General features: G+C 46.9%; 1 protein-coding gene across 1 annotated transcript in view; it reads left to right on the plus strand.

Annotated features, from left to right (window-relative positions):
* LOC144456383 (collagen alpha-1(XIII) chain-like) overlaps nucleotides 1-15191 on the plus strand; it is a 29400-nt gene extending 14209 nt beyond the window's left edge. The window contains exons 2-3 of the mRNA XM_078151591.1: nucleotides 5532-5601; nucleotides 15178-15191. Of these exons, the coding sequence (XP_078007717.1) occupies nucleotides 5532-5601; nucleotides 15178-15191 (84 nt within the window). The remainder of the gene's footprint in view (nucleotides 1-5531; nucleotides 5602-15177) is intronic.
* Nucleotides 15192-18888: the final 3697 nt, after the last annotated feature.

Here is an 18888-nt window from a genome sequence, read left to right on the forward strand (position 1 = left end):
TTGTTGAATTGTAATGTGTCTCACCTGTGGAGCCTTTACCTGAGCAAAACCATGGCGATCTCTCTCCCCTCTCCACTTCCACTCCCTAGTGCTGCCCAGTGGATAGAAAACTAGCCTTGGAAGCAAGACAACCCGGGTTCAAATCTTTCTTCTTCCACATAATGGCCACGTCACCTTGGACAAGCCACTTCATCTTTCAGGGACTCCCAAGAAATTCTTGGAGGCTATAAATTGAAGAGGCAGGCCTGACTGGCCAGCAAGAGATTAGCCAGAAGTTGGAGGTGCCCTCTCTAGAGGATTCTCACAAATCTCCTGGACCAGCAGGAAGTCACTTCTTCATTGTGTTTCCCTGGCTCTACCGTGGGTGTGGCCAGGTGGCTTATACTTGCATCTAGGAATTCACAAGCCTGTCCAAAATAAACCACAAAATCCCAAATCATGTTTTCTCCTCAAAATCACAGTACAGTTGCTGATCCTTTGAGGGAAAGCTTTGAGAAGCAGACCATGTTTGTTAGCAGAGAGACCAGGAGACTTTGAGTTGGGGGCTTGGGAGGGGTATCCTGGCTCCACTACTGGCCAAGTCACTTAATCTTCCAAGACTCAGTTTCATTATCTGTAAAAAGCAGTCAACCGGACTAGGTGATCTCTGTTAAAGATCTGGCCAGCTCTAATGCATCTGATCTTTCATTCCCCTGCCCCACTGTCCCACCCCAGCTTCCTCCGGACCATCAACTGTTTCCAGATTGAATAATTCTTGTGCCCACTCCACATTCCAAATTGTCTACACCAACCACACCACCCTGTCTCCCTCTTCAGAAGACTGGAGATCATCCTCCCATCTGGCAAAGCTCACTTGGAAGCAGGAGGGTGGACTGGATGGCTTTCAGCTCATTCTTCTGGCCTCTTTGGTTGTCAAGTTGTATTTCTCTGATCCTGGGCCAAGTTTGCTGTGTAAGGAGAGCCTTGTGTTGGGTAGGCCCATTTTCAGTGACCACCTCCTCTCCTAAATCCCTCCTCTCAGCCTAACCCAATTATTCTGAGTCGTGGGCTTGGATTTCCCAATTTCCTTTGCTTTGATTTGGCCAGGCAGAACAACCCATGCTTGGGGGCTTGTGGCTGAGAAATGTGCCTGTGCCTTGGATGAATCTTACAGTGCTTGGGGCATGTTCCCATCTCCTAGGTATGACTCCACTGGGCGGGGGGTGGACATCACTGGGAGCCAAAGCTGGCTGATAGATCCCTACTCATTGCAATCCCATCCATCTCCTGCCATTCCCTTTTAAAGCACCTACTGTGTGCCAAACACTGTACAGGACACGGTGTTCCTGGTTTTAATTCATGAAAAATTCCATTCCATACACATCTTCCCCTTTCTTGCTACTGTGTCTTTGTTCACAGCCCCCTCCCAGAATGCCCTCCACATGCCTCTGGGTCCTTCAAGGCTGTCATAGGAGATGGTGCAGTACTGTGAAAAGAAGTCACAGGACCTGTCTTCAAATCCTGCCTGTAACACAGTACCTGTGCAGCTTTGGGCAAGTTAATTAGTTCCCTTAATTATAAAAATAGGAGGTTGGATGGTCCCTAGAGCCCCTTCCAGATCCATGATCCCACTTCCTCCTTGCCCATCCTTGTCCACGTGCTTCTCTCCCCCCTCCAAACCTTTATCACATTTGTTGTCTGGTGTACCTACCTGCCATGGTGGGTGGATGGAGGGGAGGGTAGAGGTGTGACATCCACAGCACTCAAGCATTTATCAACTACTTGTGCCCTCCCCCAAGGGCATGGCTGAGATGGCGTGGCCCATTTGGGGGCCAGGATCTTGGGGACACAGCAGGAGTGGGAGGCTGAAATAAATGAGCCCCCACAGGGGGCTGCAGGAGCAGCTAATTCAATTAAGTTCAAGTGCACTCAACAAGGTTCTATGAAGCACCCACTGTGTGCTAGGGGCTGTGCATGGAAAGGCAAACACCTGCTAGAAGGCAGAGCAGCTGCCTGTTCCATCAAATCCTCACTTGGTCTTCATGGACCTTGGCTTCCTCATCTATAAATGCTTGAAATGGAGAGGTTCCCTTGAGGGTGGGTCACCACAGTTTATACCCGGACTCTCTCCCCCTTCTGCTGGTTGCCAGATGATTATCATCATTTTAATGGTCTAAGCAAAACAAAGTACTAGACCAATGGGATGGGAGATGTGGGGCAGCTGGGGTGCTCACAGTACTAGTTTTGAGCATCTTTCCTTTGGTGAGCTCACAAGACTTGAGCTTCAGTCCAGATCCTCCCTTAAATAGACTGTCCCAAAGTTCAGTTCTAAGCCATGAAGCTAAGCACAAAGACTTCTGGGACTCCTTGTATTGAATCTATTACTCAACCCGAACCAATGGGGTAGACACGGACAAGATGGCACCAAGACCTCCACTGCTGCTTTTTCCCTCTGGGTCATAGCACTCAGACTTTGGCTTAGGTCTCTGCACATAGTGGGCGCCATCCCATCTTCCCATGTCATGCTCAGAGCTCTGAAGGGTGGGAACAGAGGAGTGGTACCCACCCCTGAATCTCACTACCTACAAAATGATCCAGCATGTTGGAAGAGGACTGTATTTGGAGTCTGTCCATCCATCCATCCATCCATCCATCCATCCATCCGTCCGTCCGTCCGTCCGTCCATCCATCCATCCATCCATCCATCTATCCATCCGTCCGTCCGTCCGTCTGTCCATCCATCCATCCATCCATCCATCCATCCGTCTGTCCGTCCGTCCGTCCGTCCATCCGTCCATCCATCCATCCGTCCATCCATTCATCCATCCGTCCATCCATCCAGCCAGCCAGCCAGCCAGCACTGATCAGAGAAACATTAGAGTACAGCGGAGAGATGCTTGATTTGGGTGCCGAATTTGGTGCCTCTGGAGTTTGAATCATGATTCTGTTCGTTTGCTGCTGTAGGATCTTAGGCAAATTACTTCACTTCCTTAGGCTTCAGTCTCCTCATCTGTAAAATGAAGGGTTTGGACTAGATGGCCTGTGAGGTCCTTTCACCTCCACACCTTGATGCTATGAGTTGTGGCTGTTACATACCAGACATTATGCTAGGCATTGGAGACAGTCCCCGCCCTCAAGGAGCTGAGGGCCTCCTGGGAGATGGGGATGACGATGAGGATAAGGACAACTAGCATTTATATATTGCTTTAAGGTTCGTGTCTAGATGACACAACATAATAAATGAATGAGTAAGTGAAAAGACACTTTAAAAGCACTTATTAGGTGCCCAACACTGGAAATACAAATAGAAAAGTCAGATAGTCCTGCCCCCGAGGTCCTGAGATGTGTGAAAGGGTTGAGCTCAAGGACAGATGGAATAGCCCAATGGTCCCTAGTGGGCCCAGGTGTCTAAAAGGCATACCACAGGGTAGCTGGTAAGAACCAGGGCTGGTAGAGCAGATGGTAAGGCCCAGTGGTCTTCCATTTTGCCTGAAGGGATATTGTTGCTGTCTCTTTGTTCATTCAAGCAGTACATTCGAGCAAGTAAGCAGTAGTGGGAGTGCCTGGGCCTAGCCTGCCACTTTGGGGTAGGGGGAAGTGGCTCAAGGTTCAGAGTAGGGAAAGGGCTCTTGGACCCCTCCCAAAGTGATAAGGTTGGGTGGTCAGTATCCAGACAGGAGGGGGAAAGTGGAAGAAAGCATGGAGTGAAAGATTGGAGGCAGGATGGAGGTGTTCTTGCCTGGACCTCTGGTTCCCAGACTGTATTTAGTTCATAGATAACTAAAAATAAATACCCAATGTTGGGGTAGGGGAAGAAGTGTGGATATTAACACTGCAAGGAATCAGTGAAGGCCGCATGAGGGGCATGGCTCTTGAAAGGCCTTGAAGGATATCGGGGATTCTAAGAAGGAGGTGAAGAAGTGGAACATTCCAGGCCTGGGTATGGGGGAGGGGGGGAGGGGAGACAGCCTGGACCAAGACATGGAGGCAAGAGATGGCACGCCATGTTGAGAGAGCACCAAGTAGGTCAGTAGAGTGTAGAATGCACACGTGAAGGAGAGTAAGGAGTCTGAGAATCTGGGTTCAAATGCTGACTCTGATTTCTAATTTAAATCCTATGATCCTATGATCTGATTAAGGTCTATTGCCAGGCAAAGGATGTGCTCCTTAAAGAGATGAAGTGATTGGCTCCTTGTAGCAAAGCTAGTGAAGTGTTGGAGCCGGGGCTCCAAGTCGACTTCCAAGTTCAAATGAGACCAGAGCTCTTTCCACTACATTCTGAGGTTCTAGTCCTGGGTGACATTGGGCAGTTTCCTTAATATCTCTAAGCTTCAGTTCCCTCCTCTGTAAGATGAAGGGGTTGGATTAGATGACATCAAAGGTCCCTTGAGCTCTATATCCCTGGAGCCAATGAGTAACAATGGGGAGTGTCCAGTGCAGATTGCATCTAGGAGGCGGCACCGAGGTTAAAGGTGCCTGGCACAAAACACTAAGGGACTTTGAGCTGGTCTTCTCAGTGTGGAATGAATGGCCAATTGGCATTTTCTCTTTGGTATTGATACAAGGATTTTTAATAGCTGGCAATGAGCTCCTTCTGCTGTTTGGTCTATGTGAGGACACCTGGAATCTTGGCTAAGGGGAACAGGAATCCTCCCTTGACCACCCCAGTTGGGCTTATAGAAAGGGACACATCTCTTGCTCAGTCATTTCCATTCAACAATCATGGGACCTAAAGATCTGGAGTTGGGAAAAAAAAGTACCTCTTTTTATAGGTGGGGAAACTGAGTTCAAATTCTGCCTCTGACCTTGAACAAGTTAATTCCTCCTCTCTATGGCACCATTTCCTTACCCATAAAAGGAAGTGACTGGACTAGGTGATCTCTCAGGTCCTTGCCAGCCCTAAATGAATCCAGTTAAATCCACCCAGCCCATGACCCACCCTGAAGGCTCCCCCCCCGCACCTTCTGCCATCTAGGGTTGTTTTCATGGCAGCCCCATCTCAGCTCGTTTAATAAGAGACTCGTGCCCAGTTAAAGGCATTTATGGCATCTAGGGGCTGGTGGGGGAGGGATGAGTTGGAGGAAGGGAGTCTTCCGGATGTCCCTGGAATCACCCCACTTTGGGTCACTACTACCCATGCAAAGCTGGCCTTGGGCCTAAACATTCACTCACTCCTTGCTGTCCAGTTTACAGAGAGAAGGTACAGAAAACAGTTAGCCAAAGACACAAGACAGGATGTCATCAGGTGGGCATCAGACTGTGACTTAGGCAGACAGTAGTTGATTCACAGGTTGTACAGTCTGGTTTGGTGTCTCTAAGACCAACCCAAAGAGAGTGGACCCTGCCGGTCTGCTTCTATCATGCAGGGGCTGGGTTGAAAGCTGAAGGCCATTCAACTTAGGTCTTTGATCCAGGAGCAGTCATCTGTTCTCCACTCAGAATCCCCCTCTTGGAGTCTTCTCTTCCCCAGCCAATTTCCTCCTCACCCCTTGTGATGATGACGTGCTATATGATCTGGAGCTGATTTTCCTCTTCTTTCCTCCCTCCTATAGAAACTGAAACTTCATTTGACCAGGCGACGAGAGCCCCGGGATACATCATTGAGATGTAACTGTCCCCCAGGTAAGGAGCAGCCTGGGCAAGAAGGGCGTGGGTTGGGGGGAATGTTGCAGACATGACCCTGGACAATGTCCCATCTGCCACCAGTGTTTATGTGTGTATGTGTGTTGGGCTGGGGGGGTAACATGACCCCAGCTGTAAGCAAAAATTCAATCATCCTGCAGGAGTCTAATGGGGGGTTTTACTTATAAACTTTATAAAACCTTATTGGCCTCCCTGAGCTGGATGAGAGGAAGCGTGTTTTACTGCTGAATTTGAAACCGGGAGGCCTGGATTCAGATCAAAACTCTGCCATTAACTTGTTGTGTGTCCTTTGATAAGTCTTTTCCTTGTCTGGACTCAGTTTTCCCATCTGTGAAATAAAGCAGTTGGGTTAAGTCATCACTAAGAATTTATTAACTCTCCAGTTGTAACTTGGAGGCAACATAGGTCAGTAAAAAAAAGGGGAAAAAAGTATGCCAGTTTAGGGTTGGAGGATCTGGGTTCAAATCCTGGCTTTGTCATTTGCTACCTGCGTGACCTTGAGCAAATCATTGGACCTCTCTGGGCCTTAGTTTCCCATATAGACAAAATGACCTCTGAGGTCCTCCCAACTCTAAATCATATGATCCTATAAAAGTGAATGTGTGTAACTATAGTTGACCTGAACTGCCTTTCCCCCTTTCCCCCCAAGCACCCTCCTCCAAATAAAATTTTATTTCCCTCTTTGTAATGCATTTATCTTGTAGCACCCTACGGTGGTGCTGCTGCTGCTAACTGGCATTTCTAGAGCTTTAAAGTATGCAGAGCATGTTATACACTTTACTATATCTGAGCCACAAGTGCCACGTTTTCCATAAAGTCTTCCATAACCCCCTTGCCCAGCCCCTAATGATCTCCTGCCACCAAATTTACCTTATATGTTTATACCTTGTCCCCCCTGGAAGAATGGAAGCTCCTTGAGGGCAGAAGTTGTTCATTTTCATCTTGATACCCCCAGTGCCCATAGGACCTGGCACCTAATATGTGAATGAATGAATGATTGATTGAATGAATAAATGAAAAAGCCCTTACTAGGTACCATGGACCTTGCTTAGCACTTGAGACCCAAATATGTGCAAGCCATTGAGACAATCCTGCCCTCAAGGTGTTTGAGTTCTAATGGGAGAAGGCACAGTGGATAGAGCACCATTCCTGGAGTCAGAAAAACCTGAGTTCAAATCCAACCTGAGGCACTTACTAGCTGTGTGACCCTGGGCAAGTCACTTAACCCAGTTTGCCTTTGTTTCCTCATCTGTAAAATGAGTTGAAGAAGGAAATGGCAAACCACTCCAGTATCTTTGCGAAGAAAACTCCAAATGGGGTCATGAGGAGTCAGAAATGACTGAAAATGACTGAACAACAGCAACAGAGTTAGAAAGGAGAGGCTGTTGGCTGAGCACATGCTGAGCAGGCCAGAAGTGACATGGCGGAGAGTGGAATGATTTGGAGCAAGAGAAAATGAAAGCTTACCTCTGAGAGCCCAAGTTGCAGGTGCTGAATAATGCTTGTTGACTGATGGAGCTAGTGCCTGGTGTTATTATCCCCATTTTACAAATAAGGAAACTGAGGCTCATTGATTTGCCTGTGGGTCCCATAGCTAATAACTAGCAGAGACAGGATTTGAACTGGGTTCTTGCTGACTCCAAGTGTAGGCATCTATTCACAGTCCCTCTGTCTCATCTTGCTGAACTCTGAGCTCCATGAGGACAAAGACTTTTCTTACCCAAACCCTACATAGCTCCCAGTGCCTGACACAGGGCTCAGCACACATATTCCTTTACAATATACGCTGAATTTAACTGAATTGATTTAAGTTTCCCTTTTGAGGAAAATTCAGTTCCATAGAAGGCAGCCAGGCAAGTGGAAAGAGCAGGGGGTGAGTAATTAGGACACCTGGATACTGGTCTTGATTCCACCACTAACTGGCTTAGAGACCTGGAACATGGCAATCACGGTTCCTGCCCAGATGCCCATGGAGCTGCAGAGATGGAATAAATATAAAAATAGCTTGTATAAATAAGCAACATAAGGTATAAGTAAACTACATAAAGTTTACATAGGCATAAATAAGCTACACAAAGCTTATAAAAATAAGGCATACAAATAAGGCACATAAAAAAAAGGATTATTATGGAGGGTGGGAACGGAGGTCTACCTAAACCCAAATTGTCCTCGTACCCACCAAATGACCTAGATTTTCCTATCCACACTGCTAGTCAGGAAGGGAGAAGGACAAGTGAAAAAATTGGGGGGGGGTAAAAAAAATAAAAAGGTTTGCCTGATTATCGTGGGTGTAGCAGCACATTGTAACAGAAAGAGTACTGCTCTTAGGGTCGGAAGACCTGGATCCTAACCTTCTCTCTGTTTCTTACTGCTGGTACAATGGAAAGACAACTGTATTTGGGGTTCAAAGACTTCAGTCTGAGCCCCAGCACAAGCCCCAAGTGACTGTGGACAAGTCATTTAAACCTTCTGGGCCCTCACTTTCCTCATCTGTAAAATGAGAAGTTGACCTTTAAGGTCTCTACCAGCTCGGAATATATGTGTAGTATCTGAAAGCACCCCTCCCCCTACTCATAGGGCAGGGCCCCCAGAAAAGGCTATGGTAGGTTCAAGTTCTCTATAGGTCAGCATTCACTGAAACTGTGTCTCATGAGCCCCCTGTATTTACTTGTAATAGTCAATCAGAGGTCACAATTCAGTCAAAGCCAAGGCCCACACGTAAGGATAAGGCACATACATGTTTGTATTTTGTGGCTGGAGCACCCCACAACTCAGCAGCTCTAGTTTCCCACATAGCCAGGGCCACTGGGATCTCCTAGTGACGTGATTGTGCTGCTCCCACCAGGCCTGCTCCGTACTAGTCTCTGACATATGCATCCACTGGATACACAGTCATTGCTGGTCACTACTCCCTGCTCTCCCAGCTCTGATATCATTGCTTCTTCATTGAGAAGAGTGGGCTCTGCTAGGCTCTCTTTTTAAAAAGCAGCCACATTTGTCACAGGATCAGCAATAGCCCTCCCTAGAGGGAAAAATCCCTTCTGGGCTTTACAGAGTAAGCTGTCCTATTCCCTTAGGAGTCCTGGATAAGAGGCCTATCATGGCCCAGGAATTTTTTTTTTGTCTGAAGTATTCATTACAACAAAGAGCAGAGCCACTCTTGGATCTTCAGAACATACAGCTAAGATACTCCAACCGTAATAATATCTGGCTGATGCCCTCAGGCTTCTTTTTTTTTTTGGTCTGATCTTCCTGGCCACAAGGTTTAGATCTCCAAGGCCAAACTTGCTCTAATGTAGGGTGAACGTTCCCTATGGCTTTTGATTTTAATCTCCCAAGTCTAGACTATGCTTTTTCTTCATCCTCATCCACGTAGGGGTTCTTCACCCAGTCATTGCATAGAGGAATCACACTTTCCTAATTTTTCAATTTTCTTCCAGGTAAATGAGTGGATGTGCAAAAGGCACAGACACAAAGCTAAGCCCATCGGGCAAGGTCATTGTCTCTCCTACCTGCCACATTCCTTGGTCTTTCATGTGTAGATTCAGACACAGTTTGAAATCACCCTCACATGTGGTGCTGGGCTCATTTTCTTCCTCTGTGAAGCTGAAGAAGAGAAGCTCTAAATTGAATTCCAGCTTTAAAATTCGATGATATTAAGGGAGCGTTAGGAAGCCTTGAGGCCCAAGGTGAGGGGAGACGATAAGCCCTTTGAGCTTCATCGCTGACTCCTCAGTCTCTCTCTCACTGAATTCTGATCCCTTCTCTCTGCTCAGGCAGCCACCATCCTGGCTTAGACCCTTTATCACCTCTTCCCTGGACTACTAATTGGTCTCCCCAGACCACTCCATCTACCCAGCTGCCAAAAGAATTTTCCCTGAAGTGCAGGTCACTCCTCTAAATAAATAAACTTCAGTAGCTCTCTGTCACCTCTGGAAGCAAATATAACTCCTCTGTTTGGCTTTTAAAGCCCTTCACCACCGGGGCCCAACCCAACTTAGCAGCCTTATTGTATATCACTCGCCTTCCCAAGCTCTCCCATCCATCTAGACAGGCCTCCTCTTCATTCCTTGCACACTCCCTCCATCTCTCCTCTCCAAGCTTTTGTCCAGTCATCCTGCATGCTCTCTCTCCTCACCTCTGCCTCATATAGCCCCCCTCTTCTTGCCTGATCAGCTCAAGTCCATACATCAAGCCTTTCCTGGGACCCCCGACTGCTAGTGCCACCCTCACCCGCCACTGGCCTTGTAGTTAACTAACCTGCTTTTACTTTGTTTTCATCATTTGGTCATTTCAGTTGTGTCCAACTCTTTGGGGTCTCTTGGCAGAGATACTGAAGCAATTTGCCATTTCCTTCTCCCATTCATTTTACAGATGAGGAAACTGAGGCAAACAGGATTAAGTGACTTGCCCAGGGTCAAACGGCTATTAAGTGTCTGAGGTCGGATTTGAACTTGAGTCTTCCTGACTCTAGGCCTGGTGCTCTATCTGTTATACTGCCTAGCTGCCCAACGTTTTTATTTTGTACACACTTGTATATATCTATATTGTTTCTTTTTTTTTTTCCTTTTGTGTCGCCATCACCTAGCACAGTGCCTAGTATACTGATGGTGCTTCATAAATGCTTGTTGATTGTATGGCAGAAAGAGCAATGGATCTAGAGTCAGAGGAGTTGGTTCAAACCTCAGCGGTCCCACCTGAGTGACCTTGGGCAAGTCAATTAATCTCTCAGGGTCTCAGTTTCCTCATTTGTTAAGTGAGGAAGTAGGTCTCAGTGACCACTATAGTTCCTTCAGCTCTGACTCTTCAATCCTAGGATTAAATGTTGGTGTCCACCAGAGGAGACACAAAGGGTAGGTTCCGGCTGGGCCAGAAGTGGGCTTTTCTCGGCCAGCTCGTGGGATTGGTGCTCCAAGGTTTTTAGGGATGAGGAAGAGAGGTTTTTATTGGGTTGCTCCTGAATGAGAGGTTTGCCTGCTCCTTTAAGGCTCCCAGCTGAAGCTAGTTAGAAGGGGGTCATCTGGGTTAATTAAAAGGGTGTATGGAAACCCTGGGAAACTCCCTCCCACCAGGCACAGGAGATTGGGCTCTGGGGGCTGGGAAAGAGGATCTGGAGGTTAATGAGATGATTCTTGGCTCTCGAACAAAAAGAAAGTGGGGGAGTCCTGGGGAAGGACCATTTGCTGGAGGAATCGGAGTGCCCTGGGGGGAGGAGTGACCTGTGAGAAGAGCTTGGAAGGACCCACAGGTCTCACCTTCTGACTGAACATGGAAGCTATTGTGTCTAGAGTTCTCAGCTAGAAAGGGCTAATCAGGGAACAGGGGAGCAGAGGGAACTTCAGAGACCAGCAGGTTTTATAGAGAGAGGAACTGAGGCCCAGAGAGGGGAAGGGGCTCAGCCCAGAGGGCCCAACTAGTCATCGACTGCTGTGGATTCAAGTCTTGGCCCTTTGACACCTCCCCCCACCCCATTACACCCCACTACCTCTTTGGCACGTGGGGAAAACCCAAAACTTGTGTTTTTAGAGATGAGCCAACTGGAAGAGCTTGGACAATGGCTGGGTGAGGGAGGGGGAAAAGACTTTTACCCAGAATTACAATGGGAAGGACAAAATACCAGGAGCAGAGAGAGGACTGAGTCAACATGAGACTGGGTACAATCCAATTCAACAAATGTCTTTAAAGTTTCTGCTATAGGGAAGGCATGGTACTCTACACTGGGAGTACAGAAGTAGAAAGCAGCAAAGCCTGCCCTCAAGAAGCTTACCTTCCATTGGGCATGTGCATAGAAGCTACAGTGTTGTAGAAGCATGTGTCATGGGGAGCCCTGGGTCAAGAGTCAGAAGATCTGAGTTCGAGTCTGCCAAAACCCACTTTGAGGCTGTGCAACCTGGGACAAAACACTAAAGTGAACCTCCATTTTCTACTCAGTAGATTGAGAAGAATTAGTATTTATAATGGAAAGACAGTGTGGTAGAATGGCTAGGGGCTGTGGAGTAGGAGTCCTGGGTCCAAATCCTGCATGGGCAACATCAGGTTGTCACTGGGGTCCCATCTAGCCATAATAAAATAGCTGAGAAGATGATATTGAGATCTTGTGAGTTTCCTCAATGGGCGTGTCCCCCACAGATGAGCTCACAATTCTTCCACGCCCCTCAGAAATTTATTAGCTACGTCATTTGGTCATATTCAGGCTCAAATGGGACAACACTGAAAACACGATAGAATATTAGCTATTATAAGGAAGAGAAAGCTGGGAGCAGAAATTCAAGAAAGAGCCCTTTGGAAAGGCTCTGCTGCACTGGAGGCCCCCACTGGTCTCCTAGCGGGCTTTGTTCATGCCAGAGGTACTGAGGCGGGGGAAAGGAAGGGCATAAGCATTTCTATAACAACAACTAACGTTTATATGACCCCGACTATGTACCAGGCACTTTACAAACATTATCTCATTTGATCCTCATAATAACCCTAAGAAGCAGGGTTGTGCTGCTAGCTGCCCCTGAGAGAAATCCCTTTAAAGAAAAGGGGGAGGGGAGGAAAAGACAGAGAGAGACAGACAGAGAACAGAGAGAAACAGAGAGAGAGACAGAGACAGAGAACAGAAAAACAGAGACACAGAGACAGAGAGATAGAGAGAGAAAGAAGGAGAGGAAAGGGAGGGAGAGAGGAGCCTGCCTGCATGACAGATGTTGGGCCAGTCTGGTTGGAGCTCATTTAATTTGCTTACAGCGGCAGGAAAGCTCACTGACAAGGAGACTGGACCTGGCCCTTTGAGTGCGGTCCACTCCTCTTCCACCCCCAGGGGCCCATAGAGAGTTGTTGTATTTCCCCCTCCCACTCCCCCCACCAGGTTTCCTGAGGACAGCATTTGAACCTTGCTGATCTTGGTAGAAATATCAGAGAGGAAGGGGAGGGGGAGGAGACACTGTATGTACCTTCGAGCAGGCCAGCCCAGAGGAAACTGGGAAGTGCCAGCAAAGAGACCTGGAAGTGACCTTAAGAGAAAATCTAGTCCAAATGTCTGAGGCTCTGGGCATCTACTCCCTTCCTCCCCCACGTACCTGGTAACCTCAGGCCCCCAGAGCTTTGTACTGTATTTGGTTTTTTGTTTTTATTTTTGTTTTTGTTTTTTGGCTTGGCAATGGGGTTAAATGACTTGCCCAGGGTCACACAGCTAGTAAGTGTTATGTGTCTGAGGTCAGATTTGAACTCAGGTCCTCCTGAATCCAGGGCCGGTGCTCTATCCACTGTGCTACCTAGCTGCCCCAGGGCTTTCTACTGTAACCCCCTGCCCAGAATCCCAGGCAGTCACTTCTGAGCTTCCTTAAGCTGATCTGAGCTTGCCTCCTGGCTGTGTCTGCTCCTTGGGACCACAGCTGTAACCAGGGCAAATGGAGAGTGAGGACAGCAGGGAACCCTGGGGTAGCACAAGACTGGGGCTGGTCTAGGGTTGCAGGGAAGAACTCACCTGTGCTACTGGACATGAAGAAAAAGTGGTTTTTGCCAACTGGGTGCAAAATCCAGCTGTTTCTAAACTGCTAAAGGAGAAGGGCTGTTCGCACCCTCTAAATTTCAACATCCTGGGGGCAAAGCTCGGGTCACCCTGTCTTAGTTTCAGCTCTACTTTAGCTCTTTCCACACCCCTCAATATCAAAAGTATAGTTCAGGTCTTGGTACTTACTAACTCCCTAACTCTATTAATTGACAGTAAGCTATTAATGGCACAGAACTGTTTGACCTATCATTACGTGTTCCTAACACATTATTTCTATCTTGGTGCTATAGGAATAGCCAGGGGTTGGAAGGAGACATTATGGGGGTGGGAGGACAGAGAACTTTCCAAGCCTTTTCCAGTTCCATTGTACACATAAGAGCTACAAAGGAACCATAGAGATCATCTAGTGAACACCAATTCTAGAGATTTACAGATGGGGAAACTGAGACCTGTAGGGGTTGAGAGTGGGGAATGACTTTCCCAAGTCACACAGATGACTAGCACCTCTAAATCCAGGCCTGGCACTTTCCCCCACTCTACCACATGGGAGTACAGAGCTGACAACATGCTTCACCTGCTTGTACAGCTTGGTGAGGGCAGTGTGATGTATGGGAAAGAGACTCTGCTACTTGTATGCATGTATATGACCCTGGGTAAGTCATTTCCTTTCTCTGAGCCTCAGCTTCCTCATCTGTAAAATGAGAGTGTTAGATAAGATTATCTCTAAGAACCTGAGTGGGGCTATATTCACTGCTATTACTACTAGAATGGAAGTCCCTTGATGGCAAGGCCACCTGTCCATCTCATCTTTGAATCTTTCAGAGTCTAACACTCTTCCAGCTCTTATGTCCGATGACATGAGCTCAAGCCTCACTTGATTTTTTGCTTGTTTGTTTTTAATGCTCAATGAATGGTTTCTGCCGGTGTCTCTCTTGGAGCCTGCTCTCTCAGCATGCACCAAATAAAGCAGTCATCCTGACCACTGTGGCCAGCCACATTCTGAGCTGAGAGCCTAGACTTGCACCTTCTCCAGTCTTCCCTGTCTGACTGGGGTGCCAGCGACTACCCCGAGTTGGGGAGCCCATCTGTGGGTAGCTTTCCTCATCTCCAAGGCAACTCAGGTGTCAGGACTAAATTAGGAGCACAGACTCCTCTCCCCCACCCTCTCCTTTCCAGCCTGGCCATTGCCAGTAAATTCTGAGATTCCTCCCTGGCCCCAAATAAATGCCTGCTGGCTGACACTGGATGGCATTTGGCTTACCAGAGCCATGCAATGGGCAGAAGGAGGAGTGAGCAGATTGGGAGTGAGATGGTTCAGGATGAGGAGCCAAAGGTCCTGATAGATTGAAAGTCTTGGGGATCCTGACTCAGAGAGATACAGCCAGGAGCTGCTTACAGAATGCAGTGACTTGGATGTCATAGAAGGGGCACACAGTGGGGCTTTCTGAGCTCTTAAGTGAAGAATTTAAGGACCAGGGATTCAAGGTTTCCCGGGCCCCACTATAGATAAACAAGTAGAAGAGACAACAGCAGAGTGTGTTGGAAAGCATGTGGGACTCGGTTTTGATTCCTAGCTCTACCGCCTAAGGTGTAGGGCCTTGGGCAAATCACCTCCCTTCTCCAGGCCTCAGTTTCCTCCTCTGTAAAAGGAGGGGGTTGAAAACTGGATGGCCTCTGAGGTCCCTTCCCATTTTAGATCTGTGATCTTGTGAATAAGATGGACTTCCAAGAGATTTTGTACTTGGGACAAGGATGACAAATTGTGCTTGGGCAAGCCCCCATTGGGGAATGGGGGGGGCGGTTAACCAAGCCCTGCTGTGGGGAAGCAGAGAACCCAAGACACTAATACAAAGAGCTGTTGAGACTGCCATGGAATAGGAGATGGGGGAGTGGCTTAAAGTCAAGGAGGAGAATAAAGGGAGAGTCACTCCACCCCAACATCTAGTAACTTGAACTAGTTAGTAACTACTTATTCCGCTCTGTTGTTTCTGTCCAGAAGGGCTGCAAGTAGCAACCCTAAATTCTGTGTCCTGATCACCCTCACTCTCCCCTGCCCCTAGTTATAGCCCAGTAGACTGCCACAGGCTTCAAGACAGGCATGTTAGGGCTGTGTGAGGCTTTCCAGGTGCCGTTTGTGGCTAAAAAATATCTAGCAAGCTGTGACTGGTTAAGTAACCTTGTGGCAATTCCCCTCTCTCTGCCTCAGTTTCCCCACCTGGCCTCAGATACTTACTAACTGTATCACCCTAAGCAAGTCATTTAACCTTGGTCTGCCTCAGTTTTCTCATCTGTAAAATGAGGATGATAATAGCACCTACCTCCCAAGGTTATTATAAGGATCAAACGAGCTTGTATGTATACATATATACACATATATGTATATAATTTCTTTATAAACCTTATAGCTCTATATAAATGCTGGCTATTAAGAAGTTAATTGCTAGATTCAATGATTTGTAAGAGGCTTAGCAAAGCTTTATTCAGCTCCCCTTGTACTACATAGTAAGTGCCTTGAGAAAAGAGTATCTGTCTTATCTCCCCTTTGAATCTCTTCCTGAGACTAGATTGTGCTCAGATGGTGCTCACTAAATGTTTGTTTGTATCTGTCCTATCTCTGTGGTAAAGCTAGCTGGGTTGAGACCACCTGCCTCCGTTGGCCAGATTGTACCTCTCCTACTCTATGTCTTTGCTGATCCTCCTAGTTCTTGTTTTCTCTGGGACTCTGCCCCTAAATCGTTTTCTATCCACTTCGTAAATACCTGGGTTTTAAACAATTTTTGTTGATATCTTTTATTTTAATATTGCCTACATTTCTGAATCTATTTATCCCGTTTCCCCTCCCCAGTGAGCCTTTGTTACAAAGGATGAAAAGATAAAGAGAAAAAAAAAACAGCTTAGCCAAACTAACTCACAAACGCATCAGCTGAATCTGGCAGTATGTGCCACGCTCCATACTCATGGTCTCCCACTTCTATGAGGTAAAGGAGTGGGACACATTCTCTCATCTCTTCCCCATAGTTAAGCTTGGTCATTTACTTCACAGTCATATATGTCCTCCAGTAGACTGTAAACTCCCTGAAGGCAAGAACTATTTCATATTTTGTCTTTTCAGGCCAAATGTGGAAGGAAATTCTGTACTCTTAGTTCCAAGCACAAGTCTACCAAAAACAATTTGTATTCATTTAAATTATTTTCTTCTGAGTAGAAATACTGAGCGAGACAGAGCAGACCCAAGACTGGGCAGAGTTCCTCACAGCTCTGAAAATCTCACACACACACACACACACACACACACACACACATGACATTTCAAAGTTACAATTATAGCCTTCCAAGACAATGGACAGAATTCCACAATGAGACAAAGCATCCTTACAGGGTGCAGGGCAAAGTTCAACTACCTCTTTGCTTCATCACACAGGACAATAGTCACTTAAGTTTGGGTGCACCCTGGGGACTTTAGTTTCCTAAAATCTTTCCATATCTTTTTGACCACCCCCATCAAGGTGCTGGGCATTGTTGACCTTTTGTGCATCATGGACCCTTTGGGCAGCCTGGTGAAGCGTAGGGCCCCTTCTCAGAAAAAAATGGTTTTAAATAATTGAAGGAAATGCTAAACCTCAGTTAGAGGTTATCAGGGTGGAATCTTTTCCCCTTCAAGTTCACAGAGCCCCTGAAATCTCTCCCCAGACCCCCAGGTTAAGATTGCTTGTTTTAAGGAGTCTCCTGTCTAGCTGGTCAAGTGTCCTCCAAAGGGACTCCTATTCCTAGAAGGAATCAAAGCCTTCTGCCTAATCTTAGTCCAATCAATACCCTGATTCCTTCAGGTTAGAGAGAATCATTAAGACTTGAATTTGGCCAACATGTTCTACTAGTCTAAGTCAAGTTATTGATCACTTGTTTTCAGTCATGTTGGACTCCTTGTGACCCCATTTGAGGTTTTCTTGGCAGAGACACTGGTGGAGTGGTTTGCCATTTCCTTCTCCAGAAAACTGAGGCAAACAGTTAAGTGACTTGCCCAGGATCATATAGTTAGAAAGCATCTGAGTCTGAATTTGAACTCAGGTGTTCCTGACTCCAGGCGCCACCTAGCTGCCCCTCTAAGTCAGGTTCTCACCCTTACTCCATTTTTCTGGGGCCTTAAAATGTTCTTAACTTTTTACATATTTTCCAAGTGTCTAGGCTTTAGAGTAAGGTGATTTTTAAAGCTTTCTTAATATTTCTAGAAGGTGGGGCAGCTAGGTGGCGCAGTGGATGAAGCACCAGCCCTGGACTCAGGAGGACCTGAGTTCAAATCTGGCCTCAGACACATAACACTTACTAGCTGTGTGACCCTGCGCAAGTCACTTAACCCCATTGTCTAACCAAAAAACAAAGAAACAAACAAACAAATATTTCTAGAAGGAAGTATGGGGGTATGGAAAGAGTTGGTTTGGCTTGGCTTCCCTACCAAGTCCTAGCCGGGTGGCTGCCACATTCAGAGCTGGCCCTCAGTAAGAGCCTGTTGAATTGAATGAAGTCTTCCTGACCGTGCTGGCAAGGGCCGGTGCCCACACATCCTGAGCCTGCTTGTTTCCTGAGTCCTGGCAGCAGATTTGGCCCCTGGCGGCCTCCCGACACAGGAAGGGCTGGTGGCCAGGGCTTCAGCTTGGGGTCTGGCCAGGGAGTCTTTCATGGTCACTTTTAGATGCCTCATCCCATTAATTAGTTTCTGCTCATTTATAATCAGCGCAAAGAAAAGAGCAAGTTTCCCTGCTTAGCTGTCTAGACTGCAAAGGTTTATGTAACACCTCAAGGGGAATCACTTGAACAAGAGAACAACATGTTTGCCGATGCTTCAAAAACACCTGCTAATGATAATCATCATAATACGATAATGATGATAATAATAATAATTCATACTTCTGTAGAACTGGTGAGCAAAACTCACGACAGCCTTGATTTTAAGGAAGATTTTCCCTGAATTCCAGAAAGTTCAATTTTTAAAAATTCAATAAGCATTTATTAAATGCCAACCATGTATAAAGTAAAGCACTGTGCTCGCTGGTGAAAAACCATGAATTTGAATTGGACTCTCCACCAATGAAGGCCACCTTCTGACTTCTGTTTTCAGGGTCATAGGACAGGTATAATTATCCCCATCTTATGGATGAGGAAACTGAGGTTCAGCGAGTTTAATGAGGTTCTCAAGGCCGCTTGGACCCCATTCCTTTGTCTAGGAAAGTGCAGGGTGGTGACCCTGAGTTGTGAAAGGCTATGCAGCCAGCTTTACCAAACTGAAAGGCCTTTAGTCTTGAAAGGCCATGCAATGACGCCTCTGTTGTTTGACAGATGAGTCAAAGGATGGGCTGCAGAAGAACAGGGTGGGGAAGAAAAGGCAACAAGCAATCATTAAGCAATTACTATATGCCAGGCACTCGCAAGACACAAATACAAGCAAAGAGAAGGACAGTCCCTACCCTCGAGGAGCCTAAAATCTAATAGGGGAGACAAAGCATGGTGGCCGAGGGTTCTTGGGATATCTGTGCTTAAAAGGGATAGGTTTGTTTGAAAAGGTCTATAATTCAGATGCTTCCTAGATGAGGATTAGACCATCTTCCTGCCTCTTAAATCAGGGCAAACCAGCAAGCAGTCATTGTATTTTATGGACTGGCCAAAGTGGAATGGGCTGCCTTGGAAAGAAGGAAGGAAAGAAATGAGGAAGGGAAGAAGGAAGGAAGGAAGGAAGGAAGGAAGGAAGGAAGGAAAGAAGAAGGAAGGGAAGGAAGGAA

Source organism: Phascolarctos cinereus, unplaced genomic scaffold, assembly GCF_003287225.1.
Source record: "Phascolarctos cinereus isolate Bilbo 61053 unplaced genomic scaffold, phaCin_HiC Scaffold_3;HRSCAF=262, whole genome shotgun sequence".
Lineage (NCBI taxonomy): Eukaryota > Metazoa > Chordata > Mammalia > Diprotodontia > Phascolarctidae > Phascolarctos > Phascolarctos cinereus.